Source organism: Brassica napus, chromosome A3 (genome assembly GCF_020379485.1).
Source record: "Brassica napus cultivar Da-Ae chromosome A3, Da-Ae, whole genome shotgun sequence".
NCBI classification, from domain to species: Eukaryota; Viridiplantae; Streptophyta; class Magnoliopsida; order Brassicales; family Brassicaceae; genus Brassica; species Brassica napus.
This window is the reverse complement of record NC_063436.1, coordinates 22,646,068-22,664,625: the sequence shown is the minus strand read 5'-3', so window position 1 is coordinate 22,664,625 and position 18,558 is coordinate 22,646,068. Positions and strand designations below refer to the sequence as shown.

Sequence of the window (18,558 nt, the reverse complement as noted above, 5' to 3'; positions counted from 1 at the left end):
GTAGCATTAAGGAAAGAACCTTGAGGAAAGTATCTGCTCATGAGGAATCTACTTAGAAGAGAATCCGGAGATGATAGAATTCTCCATGCTTGTTTAGCAAGAAGAGCTTGATTAAAAGTTTCAATGTTTTTGAAACCCATCCCTCCTAGCTCTTTAGGAACACTCAATTTGTCCCAACTTAGCCAGTGGATCTTTCCTTTATCTTCTGTAGAGTTCCACCAAAAGTTAGCCATTGCAGAGGTGAGGTTCTTACAAGTTGTTTTAGGCAACCTGAAGCAGCTCATAGCATGGATGGGCATTGCTAATGCTACTGACTTCAAAATGACTTCCTTTCCCGCTTGTGAAAGAAATTTAGTGTACCATCCAGACATTCTTCCTTTCATCTTGTCTTGGATATAATTGAGAAGCTGAATTTTTGATCCGCTAAAACACTCTGGAAGACCTAGATAAGTTCCTGCTCCTCCTTCAGAGAAGATACCCAATTTGAGTTGAATTTGCTCCTTAAGCTTGGTATCCACCTTCTTACCAAAAGTAAGTGAAGACTTATCTAAATTAATAACTTGCCCAGTCGCTTGCTCATACTTTCGAAAAATATCTAGGAAGACTTGGCATTGAAACAGATCCGCCTTGAAAAGAAACAGACTATCGTCTGCGAAAAAAAGGTGATGGATAGCTGGACCATCGCTTGAGAATTGAATACCGTTTAGGAGATTCACCTCAGAAGCTTGGTTAAGGAGGAAAGATAAACCTTCAGTACAGAGCACGAATAAGAAAGGGGACATGGGATCACCTTGTCTCAGACCCCGATGCGGAGTTATCAAACCATGAGCTTGCCCGTTAATTAGAACTGTGTACTGCACCGTAGAGACACAAGCCATTATCCATACTACAAAATTAGGATGAAATCCTAGAGATAAAAGTAAAGCTTTTAGATAGTTCCACTCCACTCTATCAAAAGCTTTAGACATATCCGTCTTAGCAGCCAGAAAGTTACTTGAAACATAATCATGCGTATTGAGACTATGAATAGCTTCATGCGCCATGATAATATTATCAGAAATCAGACGATCTGCTACAAAGGCTGATTGAGAAGGCGAGACTATGTCAGGCAGAAACCTTTTGAGTCTTAAAGCAATGATCTTCGAGATTGTTTTATACATCACCGAGCAAAGACTGATAGGACGAAGATCAGACATCAGTGTTGCGTTCGTCTTCTTAGGAATCAAAACCAATTGAGTGTAGTTCCATTCTGTAGGCATTACTCCAGTTTCAAAGAAACCTGAAACTTCTTTTATCAACTGAACTCCGACAATATCCCAATAAGACTGAAAGAAAAAACCAGACATGCCATCGGCTCCTGGTGCACTATCAGGCTTTATTGAGAAGACAGCTTCTTTTATCTCTTCAGGAGTTACCTTACTGATAAGTTGATGATTCATAGCCTCAGATACTCTCGGAGTAAGATCTCTAAGCATGGAGTGATAATCTTCTGAGTTTGAAGATTTAAAAAGATCACAAAAGTAACTAATTGCCACCTGAGCCTTTGAAGCTTCTGATCTTTGGGCATTTCCATTCTTATCGAAAAGCTTAACAATCTCATTCCGAGCCCTGGAAATTTTGACCGCTGTGTGAAACACTTTCGTGTTACCATCACCAAAAAGAATCCAGTCATCCTTACTCTTCTGCTTCCAAAAATTTTCCTCATCCCTATAAGCAGTGAGAAGAGATCTTTTTAAGATGTTGATCTTAAGAGTTGATGGATTCACAGATGATTCTTCTTGCTCCAGATCATTTTGTAAGCAAGTTATCCTTTCCTGCGAATTTGCTTTGTTTTCTTTTTTCCAAAGACTGAGAGCTTTCCTGCAGTTTCTTATGCGAGACGTAACCGAGGTTTGAGAGGAGGCGGGATTGTTCCACGCATGAAGAATGGCTTCTTTAACCATAGGCTTGTGAAACATTCTTCGGTCAAACTTGAAAGAACCTTTGTAGGAATCTTGAGAGGAGAGTAGACGTATCAAAACAGGCCGATGATCTGAACCCCTTTTTGCTAAAAAAACTTGATTTGAGGCTGGGAATTGTTTGAACCATTCACTGTTTCCAAACGCTCTATCCAGTTTACATTGAATATTTAAAGTTCCCCTTCTTCCACTCCAAGTGAAGCTATTCCCAGTTCCCGGAAATTCAGTCATACCACAACTATTAAGCATATCACTAAATGGACAAAAGGTTGCATCTCCTCTTCTAGGTCCTCCTATCTTTTCAGAGTTGTTTAGAATCTCGTTGAAATCACCTACCATGCACCAGCTAGTTCTTCTATTTACACCAAAACGAGATAGTCTTTCCCAAACTATATGTCTTAAGCTGCTATTAGGATTCCCGTACACACAAGACAAGTTAAACTGCTTTTCTTCATAGATAATATGTACATCCAAAATGTTTTTATCAGCATACAGAAGGGATACATCAACACTGTTCTTCCAAAAAAGAGCTAGACCACCACCTATATTTACAGGGTCGACAGTGTACAGATGATCATATCCTAACCAAGCTTGCAAGTCCACTAGAGTATTCCGAGAGTTCATAGTTTCCATAAGAAAAAATACTTCAGGGAAATACGCAGAACGCAGTTCCTTGAGTCGCTGAACTGTCAGTTCTTGGGACCGTCCCAATCCCCGACAGTTCCAGCTGATGAAGCTCATTTAAGTGTTGGACGGTCCCTCACGCGGGACCATCTTTGATGCATTGTTCTTCGCGGCTTTGGATGCACCAGCCAAATCATCTTCCGCTTTTCTTTTCTTGTTAACTTGAGGTTGAGGCAGAACAGTCTGAGCAGTTCCTTCTGGCTCCTTATGAGACTTCTTTCGAGAGTTGTAGATTCTTTTGAAACTTCCCGGTTTCCTCGTTGCTTTTTCCTTTAACCCAGAAGAACCAACCGAAAAAATAAAAGGTATACTGCCCTGAAGATCCAATTGATTCTGAGGAGACGGTAGAGTTAATCTACAAAGGACATTTGATGTGGAGTTGAATAGAGACTGTCCTGAAGATATTGCTGAAGCCATGAGTTTTGGCTGAGAGTTTGATGTCGTTGGCTGATTAAGCTTATCTTCTTGATCATAGTTGAAGACAATTCCTTTGCCCTTGTTGATCTCTGAAGTAAATATCGGAGGAGGAGAAAGTTGTAAAGCCGTTCTTTGCGTGATCGGGTTCTTTTCAGCTTCCTTAACAGAAGCTATAACCCTTTGCTGTCGAACGAGAATGTCTTCAGAGCTTGAAGCCAGTAGATAGTTGCGCATTTCTTGAAGGATCTCAGGTGCTATGCGGGGTCGACCGGATAAGGGATTAATACCGACTTGATCTTCTTTTAGAACTCCAAACAGAGGATCTTGTTCTGACAGAACCTGTAGAGGTTGAGAAAGCTGCTGCATGGACAAAAGACTAGTAGATCGGCCACTTGAGCTTTGAGTGTGTTCTAAGAAGGGACACCTCTCCTTTGCATGCGTAAGTCTTTGACAATGGTAGCATCTTTTCTGAACTCTTTCGTAATAGTAATAGATTGTGGTTTGTTCTCCATCAGGAAGATTCAGAACCCTCGATTTCTTTAGAGGTTTGGATACATGGAAGCGGATTTTGACCCTGACATAGTCTTGAGATTGTGATCTTTCCGGATCAAAAGCTACTTCTTCCACATGCCCTACGAGACCTCCGAGATCATAGATAGCTCTGTGGGTGTAGTGGTTAACTGGTATGTTACTGATCCTGACCCATATAGAGACGTAATCAAGATATCCAGGAGGAGGCTTCTCGATCCATCTTTCCATCGCCAAACCCCAATCTTCAAAGGTCTGCATGCCTTTATCTAGAACTTCTCTGAGATCATGTTCATGCAAGAACACGAACTGGAATCTTTCTCTGGTTAACGCAAATCCGCGAACTCTAGAGGACTTTTGCCATTTCCGTGGTAGATCGTGTATCAGCTTAGACATTCTCTGAAGTTCCGGGTTGAGAAGACGGCCTATAATGCTGCATGCATTTCTTTCAGAGGCATAGTACTGAGGTAGATCTGGTAAGCTAAAAGGCGAGTCATCATCATCTTTAAGGGATAAAGACAACATAGCTCTGTCCATTTCTGAAGACATAGAAACTGAGAAAGATATAAGAGAAAGGTTCTGTAGGAAGGATGATGAAGGTTTTTGAAAAAGGTGATACGAGAATTTTAAAAACTGAAGCTCTTTTTGGTTGAGGAAACCACAAAAGAGAAGCTTTGCTCTAGAGAGGATTTTCTAGAGAGGGTCGATTTTTGTAGCTTATATTCTAATCTGTCGTTCTTGTTTATTCTTACCATTCATATGGAAAGATAAAATATATTCTCTTAAGATAGTATTCTCCACGTAACTGGCCCGGGTCCAAAATGGATATGCGTCGGTGCTATAGGCCTTACTCCTTCAGCAGCAACAGTGGCAATGGCTACGGCAAGTCGTCGCAGGCGTAGGCATAGAAGTGATCTTTTGAATGACTTGGAAAATCTCATTGATAATCAGAAGGAGAAAATTTCAACATTAGTACTGTTCGTTTGGTTGACGCAGCTACCTGCGGCTGCGGCTGCGTCGGCGTCAATTATTTTAATAAACTTTTGTTCGTTTCATTGACGCCGAAACTGCGTCTGCGTCTAAACGCTGCGTCTTCGCGTCGATCGCCGAAAAAATCTGCGTCTGCGATTAAAACTGCATTGGTGTCTACGAAACAAACAACAACTATTTTTATTGACGCTGACGCCGACGCCAACGCTGACGCCAACGCCGACGCCAACGCCGACGCCAACGCTGACGCCAATGCCGAAAACTACGGCAACCAAACGAACATAACTATTGAAGGATCAAGCTCTATGGAAACAGAGCACTGATAAATTTTGCCCTACTTTCAAGACTAAGCTTACCTTGGAACTGATTAGACATCATGAACAGCAAACGCTATGGTCCGCAGGAGTAAGGTTTCAACATAACACACCAAAGTTTGCTCTCTTCCATTGGCTTACGTATCAAAATAGGTTGGCAACTGGGGATAGAATGCTAAGATGGAACATAAACACAAATCCTTCATGTGTTTTCTGCCAAGACCCTTGCGAAACAAGAGACCACCTGTTCTTCGAATGCCCGTACTCTGCTGAAGTCTGGACGAAGTTGATGCGAGTGTTTCTGCAATCGAGATTCACTACAAAATGGTTGGAGCTGATGGAGCTCATTCTGGATGCAAGTGGGGGTCAGCTCCAAACGTTTTTAACAAGGCATGCATTCCAAGTCTCTATTCATACCTTATGGAGGGAGAGGACATGGAGCTACACCAACCACTGCTGTATCTCTTGCAAAGCATGTGGATCGACAAGTCAGAAACATATGCTTATCATTCCGTCTGCAGGGAAATTTTAAGTTCTATTTTGGTGGCTAGCCACAAGATAATTATGTCCTCTGTCTTGGTGCTATATGTTCTAAATCTTTTATTAAAAAAGTTTCATAAGATGTAAAAAAGAATATTTTCTTTGAATAAATTTAACATATATTAAAAAAATATATATAGGCCTTACTCAGTCAGCTCAATGTTGCGGTAGGCAGAGTTTTGTTCATCTGTGACTTTTTTATTTTTCTGCTTGCTCTTATCAATCAGATACTCACCACCGGTTGAAACACACAAATCAATGTCGCAGATTGTAGAGAAATTAGCTAATAACGAAAACGCATCTTTTTTTATGCTTCACTTGGGTGTTTGTGGATTTTCATTATATGGTCATTTACAACATCCTAGAGTTTATTGTTCCAAATGTAGAGGTTCTAAGCTACTCATGAGAGACGATAATCTAAGCGAGGGAATGAATTACACGTTAACTGCCACCAAAGCACCAAATAAGAGGTAGATATATCATAATTACACGCTAAATGTCTATTTGATTGCAAGATATAATCTTATTTAGTGCCCACAGTCTTGAAACAGTGATCGTCCGGCCCATTAAGGAGCAAAAAGAACAACACGTGGCCACTATTTGAAACGTAGCAGAAACAAAACAGACGAATCCAATCCGAAACGGTGCCGCTTAACATCGAGGAGACATGCGAAAGCCCTAGTACCTTTATTTGAGCTAAACACTCCGTCTCACTCCTCACCATTTCACCCCAAATCATTCCTCATCCTTAAACCCTAAACACATCGCTTCGAATCTTCGAGAGCTTTGTCAGAGATGAGTTCCGACGACGAGAGAGACGAGAAGGAGCTGGATCTTACCTCTCCTGAAGTCGTCACAAAGTACAAGAGCGCCGCTGAGATCGTCAACAGTAACGCTCTCTCTCTCTCTCTCTCTCGCTCTATCTTTAAAGGGTCTGTGTGTTTATTGATTCTGGGGGTTTGGAATTGCAGAGGCGTTGCAGGTTGTTTTGGCTGAATGCAAGCCAGGAGCTAAGATTGTCGATATCTGCGAAAAAGGAGACGCCTTTATCAAAGAGTCAGTATCATTTACTCTCTCATTTGCTCTTTATTTGATTATTGCTCATTTGTTTTTTTTTTTTTTTTTAATTTGATATAAAGGCAAACAGGGAGCATGTACAAGAATGCAAAGAAGAAGATTGACAGAGGCGTCGCTTTTCCCACGTGCGTTTCTGTGAACAACGTCGTTGGTCATTTCTCACCTCTTGCTGGTGATGAGTCAGTGTTGGAAGAGGGTGATATGGTCAAAATGTAAAGACTTTTTTTTTCTTGAAGAAATGGGGTGTTGTCTGCATTAGTAGTAGTCTGATGCTGTTTTGCCTTTTTTTTTTGTCTGTTGCAGTGATATGGGATGTCATATTGATGGGTTCATTGCTCTTGTTGGTCACACGCATGTTCTTCAAGAAGGACCCGTTACTGGACGCAAAGCTGATGTTATTGCTGCTGCGAATACCGCCGCTGAAGTTGCGTTGAGACTCGTACGTCCTGGGAAGAAGGTAACCACTTGCTTTTATGGTGGTGTTCTTACATGATTGTTTTTGGTTTTTGAATGGCTGATTAGGTTTTGCAAACCCCAGATGGTGAATAATTACTGTTGGCTATGGATTTTTATCCATATGATGCTTTTTTGTCATAGTTACTCTGATGGGAACTTTTGATTTTAACTGACTGTTAGGGATATTGGTTTTACTGATTCTGGTTAAGTTTCTCGTTTGTATTTCCCCAAGGATGAATATTCACTAACAATGCTATGGATTCACATTCAAATGAGGCTTTTTTTTTTTGTCATAGTTACTCTTATATGGAGATGATAGATTAAGATACTATAGTTTATTGCTAGAAATTTTGTGGTTTCCCTTTTAAACCGACAATGTATGTACTACAGTCAAGAGAATTGATAGACCTTTTTTTTTTTTCTGTGGCAGAACCATGCTGTCACTGAAGCTATTCAGAAGGTGTCTGAAGCGTACGACTGCAAAATTGTGGAAGGGGTTATTTCCCACCAGATGAAACAGAACGTGATAGATGGAAGCAAGAGTTTCCTAAGTGTATCCACTCCAGAAACAAGGGTTGATGATGCTGAGTTTGAAGAGAATGAAGTCTATGCAATCGATATTGTGGCAAGCACTGGTGATGGCAAGGTAATTTCTTGTTCTCATCTTGATTACCATTGCCGTTGCTTTTATAATTGCCACTGTTCTCATTATTTATTCGAATTTGCAGCCTAAGCTATTAGACGAGAAGCAAACAACTATTTACCGGAAAGATGAGAGTATTCACTATCAGTTGAAGATGAAGGCCTCCAGATCCTTAATAAGCGAGGTTAAAGAGAACTTCCCCCACATGCCATTCACTTCAAGGTGACATTCGTACATGCTTAACCACTTGATATATATTTCAAATACTATTATATATCAACTACTAAATTTCCCTGAGAGTACAGGTCGCTGGAGGAGAAAAGGGCACGTCTTGGACTTGTGGAGTGTGTGAACCATGGTCATTTGCAACCATATCCTGTTCTTTACGAGAAGCCTGGTAAGGATGATGAAAGGTTCTTTGATCTATTTTTAGATGAATCATGACAATGGGACTCTCTCATGTTTGTATGTGTTTTTTCAACAGGTGATTTTGTTGCCCAGATTAAATTCACAGTTTTGCTGATGCCAAATGGATCGGATAAGATCACTTCACATACACTTCAGGAGCTGCAACCTACGAAGACCATTGATGACCCTGAGATCAAAGGATGGTTAGCCTTGGGTATCAAAAAGAAGAAGGGTGGTGGAAAGAAGAAGAAAGGTATGAACTTAAATTTGCAGATTTTGAGTGTTGAGAAGAAAACATATATAATTCCTCATGAATGTTTTTGCAGCCAAGAATGCAGGAGAGGCCTCAACGGAGGCTGAGCCAATGGAAGCAAGTAGCAATGCTGAAGCATGAGATCTTTCTTTTCTTTTTTTCTTTTAAAGAATTTTTGAAACTTCAGTTCTTATGTATGTTTGAGTTTAAGAGTCTCTTAGATAAAAAGAACAAAAAAGAAGTACTTCAATGTCTCCTTTTGCAGAAGTCATTTTCTAAATGTTCAACACTGATTGGCGTAGCTCTTCATGCACCTGAATGCAATTCTAGAGGAAATAACATCATCAGGTGCGATTCGGCAGTACAATGGGGACAAAGCACCACCCATTATTTACACTCACTTGCTACTACTCTTCACTAAACTATGTTACTGTAACCCAGTTTTCATGCGATGGAATATATTTAAAAAACTTTGGAGTATCCAAAACAAATGTGATCATAATAAACAACTTCCATTTTCTTTGAACAAGTAAAATATAGAATTGAGAAGTAATTATAAACTGTTACGGTGTTTTGTAATCTAGTCCTATACACATATTTCATCTGTGGGCATAGCGAGACAAATACATACATATAAAAATCATTTAAAACTGAGTAACCTACTTTCAATATATATCATATGTTCATTTGTGTCTCGAAGATAATCGTGTTCACTCATTTTTTACCCCAACAGTTTGTTTTTTTAGGTTCCAAGGTCCTTAAAAATTCTAATTACGGAAAAGGAAAGAAAAAAAGAAAAAGGGTTGAAAAGGCGCCGTCTACTCTGGAGAAATTTGTATTAAGACATGAGGAGTTGAGTCTTCCGGAGAGACTGCGAAAACCCTAATTTCGTTCGTTAGCGAAAGGGGTTTTTGGTTCTATCTTCAGACAACGATGATGCACCACTCAACCGACGATTCGGAACCTGATGGTGCTATGCCCGTCCAACAAAGAGACGACTCTGCCTCCTCCTCCGACTCTGCTTCCGCCGTTTCTAATCACACCATCACTATCACCGTTTACCATGGCTCCTCCGACCACCATCTCCATGTTCCTCAGCACGCCACTTTCGGTATTAAAAAAAACACACACTCAGTTTTGTGTTCCGACTCTTTTCTCTCTATGTTTCAAAAACAACTTTGTAAAAACCATTTGAGTAATCGAAAACTGATTCATTACACAACTTAACTCTTACATACTTATTAGAGAAGTAGAACAACTACTACAAAGTACTAACCATTCTCATTCAGCCTTTGCTTGATTACTATATTATTGCATAACTCTACAATTGATTTTACGACAACAACTTATTTTACTTACGATCCCAGTTTTCCCTTAGTTAGTTTGAGGGCAAAATTGCATTATTAGTGAACAGTAGACATTTTCTTGTAGATTCATTATAGACGAGCTTACCGAAATTCCTATTTTTTTGAGCTGTGTTAATTTTTGTAAAGGTTGATTCTTTAAGCTCAAATGTGTTCAACAGGGGATGTAAAGAAAGCCCTTGTTCTGGAAACTGGGTTGGAGGCTACTGATCTGAAGATCTTGTTCAGGGGAGATGAGAAAGATGACGCTGAGCAGTTGCAAGCTGCTGGTGTTACGGAAGGCTCTGTAGTTGTCCTTGTGGATGAGCCTAATAAGGGAGTTGACCATGTTGAACCGCCTCCTGTGATGACCGAAGAGATTGCAAAGGCTATTGCTGCTGTTCTAGCAGTCTCTGGAGAGGTCGATGAGCTCTCGGATAGGGTGAGTTTTCTTTTTTTTTTATAACTGCATCTTTTTGGTTGCTCTGTCGTGCATAAATTGATTTTGAATTGAAATAAAGGTTGGTGCTTTAGAGGCTGCTGTCGATGGAGGGACGATAGTTGCGGTGAAGGAGTTTGACATGACTGCTGAGCTGCTCATGAGGCAGTTGCTCAAATTGGATGGCATCAAGGCAGATGGGGAAGCTAGACTACAGCGAAAGGCAGAGGTTAGTTTTCGTCTGTCTGCAGCATAAACTATGTTTAAACAATAAGAGTCATCAATGAGCGGTGAAAGATATGCATCTGGTACTTGTGTCATGTGTGTTATGAAGGGCTTTGTGATGAGTTTGCAATGATCTAGATTCACTCTTGTAAATATACATTTGGATTCCATTTATAGTTCCTGTTTAGTTAGTCGTAAATATAGAGATTTTGGTTTTGATACATTTCAGATTTCTTGAGATTTGAGACGTTCATGCTGTGCTCCACTGAATCACTTGAGATATTTACTTCTTTCTATATATTCATTGTGAAATGAGCATCTATATATAGATTTGATTGAGGGGTTTGTGTTTCGCAGGTACGTAGGGTTCAAAAGTTGCAGGAGGATGTGGATACGTTGAAGGCAAGATGTTACAGAGCCAAGCCGCAGCTGTAAGCACTGAGTGGGATTCATTCTGAAACGGTGTTGGAGAGCTTGAACCTTCCTCCGCCAGCTTATGTAAACCCAAGATTGGGAGAAATTTTACTGACATTTTTATTATTCTGTTACATTACCAAAAAAAATATTGCTTCTTTTTGTTATTGTTAAGTGAGGAAATGACCAGAAAAATATGGGTTGTATCCTGGAATTTGTATGATTTTTTTAGTATCTCAATCTGAATAGCAATACATTTTTTTTATGTATGGATGATCCGGTACGGTCCTATCTTCGCCCAAATGAATTGGGTTAACCCATTTGAATATGATGGACCGTTTGATCAAATGAATGGGCCTATGGATGTTGAGTATCCAAACAGAGAATCAAACAACACGTTAGTTTGTTATTTAAATTCATCTCTTATTGTAGAGTAAGTGTGAAATAGAAGGTGGGGCATAGAGAAATAGACAAGTGAATTTTGGTGGGTAATGTAGTACGATCCGTGCTTTTTTTGGGATAACAATTCCATTCTTTACACAAACGACATTCTTAGCTGTCTCACCCACATGACCTGATTGTTGTTTCATTCTCATCTCAATTATGTTCCATATATATATATATATATTTATAATATTCTTATGCCATCACACAAACTAATCACCAGCAATATCAGACTTAATCATGTATAGCTAGCTTCTTAGTCCAAGATTTAATTACAATTACTTCCTTAAGCATATAGATATAACAATTAGCAGTAAAACGTGATGACATGACTTCTCCGCTCAATGTGGGTGCCATCAGCTATTTGCCGGCTATGTTACAGCACATTTAATCATTCTTTGTTCTCGCCTTATGTTCTGTCATAAAATATTTTATTCAAAAATACTCTTACGATATTTGCTACATTTTGTAATACTATCAGTTTTGAGGAAATATACAGCAAATTATATAGTTTTTCTTATGGATACCCACACCGGTATGTGATAACGACGAATCTCTGCAGAAATTTTGTGGAAGATTCTGACAGATTTAAGGTGGTTCCTTTTCGGAATTTAATAATGGTCTGACCGATCGACTAGCAGACAAGAATTGTAATGGTCGAAGAATGAACAAAATTATACAGGAGATTATGGTTTTAACGGATTTTAACAGATAACTGATTTAGTGATTTTTATATTTATATGACAAAGAGAAAAACCTTGCCAGGTGTAACTATTAAGATTATTATGCATCTAAAAATAAATGTTTTTTTAAAGTATAAATGCAAAACATTACTGAAAATATTGATTAAAAATAAATGTGTTGCTAAAAGATCATTAGTCGTTACTAAAGTTAAAGTATTGTGAGTCCAATGCTCATTCGTCATATAATTTGTAACGAGTAAGCTAAGATTTATCTTCAACTTTTTGGATATGTAAGAAAGTGCGGCGAAATCTAAGAAATAAAGAAAACTACAGTTGATGATAACGTCTTTTAACTTTATAGATGAAGAGGATAATTTGAGTTTAAACTAATAAAATGGAGTTAAAACTAATCAATTACTTTCAAAAAGCTAACAAGAGGACAAAAAACTAAAAAGGCAAAAAAGCGAAAAACACTCGAATAAAAGAAAAGATGCCACAAATACACATAAACTAGGTGTCTTGCCCGCACATGCGGGCATAATCTTCTTATAGATATTTATTATTTTATAATTTGTTAATTTAAAAACAACATGTTAAGTTATTATTTATATTCTTAACAAGTTTATACCAACCATAAAATAATTTGTATATCACAGCAAATTTCATTAAAATATATATACTAATTATTGTTTTGAAATTTTCAAAACACTCATATATTAGAAATGTTTTAGACTATATTTTTATACAAATGTTTTTTCTTCATTAATATTTAATTATATACTATTTTATATCTTAACTTTTATTATAAAAATATTATTTAAAGATAACAACACAACATATAAGTATTATCTTATTTTTTAGAAATATAAAATATTATTTCAAGATAACAACAAAATATATGAGAATTATCTTCTTAGAAATTTAATATTATTAATATAAAATTTGTTTTTAACTAAATTATTATATATAGCAATTTATTAAGGGTAACAACGACATTAACCAGTCTAACTTTTAACGTGAAAGCTCGATTCCAAAAATTTACTTCGCAAATAATAGTATAGATTAAAGAGCAATCTAATTAATTTTTACATTATTATTAGAAACGCATTAAAGGGAAAGAAAAAAAAAAAAACAGAGAGAGAAGAGAAGAGAGAGATCGAACGGAGGAAGAATCTTCCTCTTTCTCTCTATCTATTTTTACGGAAAGATTCGTAAATTAGTGGCAACAAAGAATAAACGAACCTGAGAGAAGACACTGCCAAAAAAAAAACAATCTCAGCGAAGACGACGACGTAGAAGAAGAAGGATAAGCAAGCAAGCGCGAGCTTCGTTAAACTTTTTTCAAATTTCGTGACGAAAGATCACATTTTTATAACCATTTCGTTAGTTTCGACCGAAACCCACATCTCAGATCTTCGTAACCCGTTGACATGAATCCGAAAGCCTATCCATTTCGATCTGGGTTTCCGCTCAATTGAAAGAGATGCATCACAACCCATTCACCACGATGCGAAGTTTAAAACTTGCCGAAGGCTGTAAAGGCACGCAAGTCTACGCTCTCAACCCTCCTCCTGGAGGAGGAGTCGGTGACAAGCTTCTCCAGCATCTTCAAGACCACCTCCGCGTAAACTCAATCCGATCCAAATCAAGCCGCACGTACCACCAATCCTCCCTCCTCCTCCCTTACGGCCTCCCCGTCACCGACCTCCTCGAGCCTCAGATCGATCCTTCGTTAAGATTCCCCGACTTGGTGGAGAAGATGGCGGAGGTCTACCGCCGCGTCGCCGCCTCCACGAGTCTCGAGAGATCCGGAGCCTTTTTAGAGCAATGCGCCGTCTTCCGAGGCTTGTCCGATCCGAAGCTTTTCCGGCGGAGTCTCCGGTCATCGAGGCAGCACGCGGTTGACGTCCACGCGAAGGTCGTGTTGTCCTCGTGGCTTAGGTTCGAGAGGAGGGAGGACGAGTTGATAGGAACCTGCTCTATGGATTGCTGCGGGAGAAATTTAGAATGTCCGAAGGCGAGTCTTGTCCCCGGGTATGACCCGGTAACCGTTTACGATCCGTGTCGATGCTCCGGATCAAACGGTGTTGCGGAATGTTCGACTTCTGATGAAGCGTTTGCGTTTGCGTTTGAGTATGATATGTCCTTTTGTATAGGCGACGAGGAGGTTCGTTGCGTGCGTTACAAGATAGCTTCCTTGTCTAGACCTTTCGAGGCTATGCTTTACGGAGGGTTTAGAGAAACGAAGCTTGGGACGATCAGCTTCACGCAGAACGGAGTCTCTGTGGAAGGGATGAGAGCTGCGGAGGTGTTCAGCAGGACGAAGAGGCTAGATGAGTTTCCTCCTCACGTCGTCTTGGATCTGCTCAAGCTGGCGAATAGGTTCTGCTGCGATGAGCTGAAGTCTTGTTGCGATACGCATTTGGCGCGTCTCGTTAGTACTCTTGACGAGGCGATGGTGTTGATTGAGTATGGATTAGAAGAGTCTGCGTACCTTCTCGTGGCGGCTTGTCTCCAGGTTTTCCTAAGGGAGCTGCCGAGCTCTATGCATAACCCTAACGTTATAAAGATCTTCTGCAGCGTTGAGGGAAGGGAGAGGTTGGCGTCTCTCGGCCACGCTTCTTTCGCGTTGTACTTCTTCTTAAGCCAGATTGCTATGGAAGACGATATGAAGTCCAACACGACCGTGATGATTTTAGAGCGTCTGGTCGAATGCGCGGTGGAGAGTTGGGAGAAGCAGCTCGCCTACCACCAGCTAGGCGTTGTGATGCTTGAGAGGAAAGAGTATAAAGACGCTCAGAGAGCGTTCAACACCGCGGTCGAGGCTGGTCATCTTTACTCCCTCGTGGGGGTAGCTAGGTCTAAGTTCAAGCGTGATCACAGATACTCCGCTTACAAGATCATCAACTCGCTCATCTCGGATCACAAGGCTGCTACCGGGTGGATGCACCAGGAGAGGTCCTTGTACTGCAGCGGTAAAGAGAAGCTGCTTGATTTGGATACAGCAACCGAGTTAGACCCGACTCTGACGTTCCCTTACAAGTTTAGAGCTGTGGCGTTGGTGGAGGAGAATCAGTTTAACGCTGCCATCTCGGAGCTGAACAAGGTTCTTGGATTCAAGGCTTCCACTGACTGTCTTGAGATGAGGGCGTGGGTTTCTATAGGCAAGGAGGATTACGAGGGTGCTTTGAAAGATATCCGGGCGCTTCTGACGTTGGAGCCGAACTTTATGATGTTTAACGGTAAGATCCATGGTGATCACATGGTGGAGCTGCTCCGTCCTCTGGCTCATCAGAGAAGCCAAGCGGATTGCTGGATGCAGCTGTTTGATCATTGGTCTTCTGTGGATGATATTGGATCTCTAGCGGTTGTTCATGACATGCTTGCACATGATCCTGGGAATAGTCTCTTACGGTTCAGACAGTCTCTTCTTCTGCTACGGTATGAACTCTTTTAATCTATTTAGGTTGTGTGTCAGAGTCTTTTAACAAAGGTGATTGGTTTTCATTACTTGACAGGCTAAATTGTCAAAAGGCAGCAATGCGTAGTCTAAGGCTAGCTAGAAACCATTCAAAGTTAAAGCATGAGAGACTTGTGTATGAAGGATGGATACTGTATGATACTGGCCATCGTGAGGAAGCCTTGGCTAAAGCTGAGGAGTCTATTTCGATTCAAAGATCTTTCGAAGTGTTTTTCCTCAAAGCTTACGCCCTCGCAGACTCTACGCTCGACCCCAAGTCATCGGAGTACGTTATCCAGCTTCTTGAAGAAGCACTTCGTTGCCCCTCTGATGCTCTCCGTAAGGGACAAGTAAGTATTAAAAAAATTGTTGATTACTCGAAGGTGGTCGCAGAGTTTTTTATTTGGTGCGTTTTTGCTTCTTGCAGGCTTTGAACAACCTGGGGAGCGTATATGTGGACTGTGATAAGCTGGATCTAGCAGCTGATTGCTACACGAACGCGCTCAACATCAAACACACACGAGCGCACCAAGGCCTTGCTCGTGTTTATCATCTGAAAAATCAGCGTAAAGCTGCTTATGATGAGATGACAAAGCTGATAGAGAAGGCTCAGAACAATGCGTCGGCGTACGAGAAGCGTTCTGAGTATTGTGACCGCGAAATGGCACAAAGCGACCTTAGCCTGGCTACAGAGCTAGACCCTCTCCGTACTTATCCTTACAGATACAGAGCTGCAGGTACCGCTAATTACAAAAGCTAGAATGATATGATGATGGTTTTGTTTTATACTTGAAGTCTTGGTTTGCAGTTCTTATGGACGACCATAAAGAAAATGAAGCTATAGAGGAGCTTTCGAAGGCGATATCATTTAAACCAGATCTGCAGCTGTTGCATCTACGGGCAGCGTTTTATGATTCCATGGGAGAGGGAGCATCTGCTATCAAAGATTGTGAAGCAGCATTGTGTATTGATCCAAGTCATGCTGATACACTCGATCTCTACCACAAAGCTCGTGAAACAAATGCTACCGACCAAAAGTAGAACAAGACTACCATTTTGTTTGGTGGGCAAGTCTCTTCTCTTCTTACCTCCTGGTATGCTTCTACACTGTTTCATATCCTTAACAACAAGGTTTGGCTTGAGTGAACAGAGAAGAATAAGATGAAGATGAAGCATAGCCATGTAAATAGAAACTCTTATAAACTATATTTTTCTTTAATTTTGGTTATTGGGGGGGAGGTGGGGATACTATAGCAGAGCAAAGAGTGTTTCTTGCTGCTAAAGGTAATACGTTTTCTTGACCTAAAAGGGGAAACCAGAAAGAAGAACTTTACCACTGGTGAAACTGGACTTCTTCTACTGTCCTATTTCTACATGTATTATTGTTTCTTTCTTTTTTTTTTCCTTTACTGGAATTATGTAATTGTATCTGTAACTTTCTCCACTTTTAGATGCTTCTTGTATTGATTCTCAAAGCATCCAGGGATGTTTTTTTATCCTCGTGAAACAAGAAAACAAAGATACTATTCATTTACATTTCCAACATCTTGGGTTAAGCTTTTTTTTTTTCCGTCGAAAGGTTTTTAATATTAAAAATGGGCCAAGCCCAATACAAATAAAAAAACAAACAAAAGCCCAATAGAAACAAAGGGGCAAACACGCTTCTCAACTGGGCCACACATTCCGGCCCAACTTGAAGAAAACCCTAACCCTTCACGCGATTGACTTCGCCGCCTCGCATCCCAGCATCTCTGCTGCTTGGACACGTGTTGCCATCCTCGCCGTCGAGGATACACGTGTTGCGAGGACACCACGTCACCACCGCTTCGCGTTTTCGTCGGAGATCCAAACATCCCATCTTCCGACCACCCCGGAACTCAAAAGCTCCGACAATCTTCTTCCGACCATCCCATCTTTGGGTCTCTAAAAACCGGAGGTAATCAATCGCCGCGGCGAGATCTCCTCCAACACCGTTCACCACAGACCCTCAAGAAGAGACGTCGCATGCATCGCCACTCTTTCCGCCGGAGAACTTTCCTCTCCTCCGACGACCCACAACCAACCGAATCATAATAAAACCAGGATAAAACCAAAACCCTAAAAGATAAGGGACCTAAACCGACAGCGTAGGGCTATGTGAGCCCCTACCCTCCGGAGCCAAAACCGGCGAAGACGGAGCAGAGAAAGCCTCCCCTTCCCGGGAACTAGAACCGGCGGCGGCGAAGCTGAAGAAGCCTCCACCTCCCGGAGAAACAAACCACTGACACATGCAAGCCTCTCTTCTCACGCCGTTAGCCACCACGCGACCGCGTCTTCCCTCCACGCGAGGAGACCACCGATGAGTGATGATTCCAATCCAGAGCTCCGACAAAGCAAATCGGTGAGGCGCGACGAAGAAGAGGTTAAAAGCAACCTCTTTGAACAAGAATAAGGATTCCGGCGACGGCACGGACGCTCACGCGCCGGCCGTACGCCGGAGAGAAATCTCAGATCTCCTTTCTCTCTCCTTTCTCTCTCTTGTTTATTCGCACACATCTTGGGTTAAGCTATTCTTTTGGTTTTATTATTATTATTAATTTTTTTTTTTTTACAACCACATGGTTTGAGAGTTAACCTTTTCTGCTTATCTATTTCTCAACTATGGCGAGCACAGAGAGAAGCGAAGACATATCGTCAAGCTACATAATAGAGCAGTTTCTGCCGGATGTAGCGGCTCTAGCAGCCGTAACATCAGCGGCTAGCCAGAGGAAGAAGAAGAGCCTCTCTTATTTGACTGCAACGGTGAAGCAATCTTGTTTCTCACCGAAAGCTTGTGGCTTGCATGTGTTGTTGCTGCCTTGGAGCACTAAGCACAGGATTTGTGGAGTCAACAACGCATTTTCGCAACCAAAGTTTATTACAAAAGATAACTAGTTTAAGTAAAGTTCTTGTTGTTAGACTATTATATTAAGGTGGTTAATAACACTATCATGTATAAACATAACGCCTTTTAGCCAACTTGAAAAAAAACCTTAAATCTCTGAGAGTTCAAACACATGTTAACAAATCCCTATAACCACCGAATAACATGTACTAGTCTAATGTTTAAGAATTAGAATTATTCTTACAAAATGTTAAGAATGGCACAAGGGATGTGTGTGTAATGAGATAAAAATATCAATCTTTAGAGGACATGTGTAATGTAATATATGGGTACACCGTACACTACAAGTTACGAGGTACGTGTAAGAAGTACATGGCTACTTGTCTCGAATAGTAGACGTGTCGTGTCTTTCAGGATTA

The 18,558-nt window shown here is 40.6% G+C and overlaps 4 protein-coding genes across 4 annotated transcripts; 3 read left to right on the top strand and 1 right to left on the bottom strand.

The window, feature by feature from the left end:
* Positions 1 to 2,699: 2,699 nt before the first annotated feature.
* LOC125607198 lies at positions 2,700 to 4,124 on the bottom strand. The gene has a single exon (XM_048777042.1). It carries the CDS (start codon positions 4,122 to 4,124, stop codon positions 2,700 to 2,702), a length of 1,425 nt encoding a protein of 474 aa, XP_048632999.1.
* Positions 4,125 to 6,059: 1,935 nt separating this feature from the next.
* Positions 6,060 to 8,515, top strand: LOC106448324 (ERBB-3 BINDING PROTEIN 1). The gene is made up of 9 exons (XM_013890229.3): positions 6,060 to 6,320; positions 6,403 to 6,487; positions 6,571 to 6,720; positions 6,812 to 6,965; positions 7,395 to 7,610; positions 7,693 to 7,829; positions 7,913 to 8,004; positions 8,092 to 8,268; positions 8,342 to 8,515. The coding sequence occupies exons 1-9, from the start codon at positions 6,227 to 6,229 to the stop codon at positions 8,407 to 8,409; spliced, it is 1,173 nt and encodes a 390-aa protein (XP_013745683.1). The 5' UTR covers positions 6,060 to 6,226; the 3' UTR covers positions 8,410 to 8,515.
* Positions 8,516 to 8,981: 466 nt separating this feature from the next.
* On the top strand, positions 8,982 to 10,958 carry LOC106448315 (BAG family molecular chaperone regulator 4-like). The gene is made up of 4 exons (XM_013890221.3): positions 8,982 to 9,379; positions 9,794 to 10,053; positions 10,133 to 10,279; positions 10,633 to 10,958. Exons 1-4 carry the CDS (start codon positions 9,202 to 9,204, stop codon positions 10,708 to 10,710), a joined length of 663 nt encoding a protein of 220 aa, XP_013745675.2. The 5' UTR covers positions 8,982 to 9,201; the 3' UTR covers positions 10,711 to 10,958.
* Positions 10,959 to 12,922: 1,964 nt separating this feature from the next.
* Positions 12,923 to 16,718, top strand: LOC106440089 (ethylene-overproduction protein 1). Its single transcript, XM_013881679.3, has 4 exons — positions 12,923 to 15,257; positions 15,335 to 15,626; positions 15,704 to 16,013; positions 16,085 to 16,718. Exons 1-4 carry the CDS (start codon positions 13,300 to 13,302, stop codon positions 16,315 to 16,317), a joined length of 2,793 nt encoding a protein of 930 aa, XP_013737133.2. The 5' UTR covers positions 12,923 to 13,299; the 3' UTR covers positions 16,318 to 16,718.
* Positions 16,719 to 18,558: the final 1,840 nt, after the last annotated feature.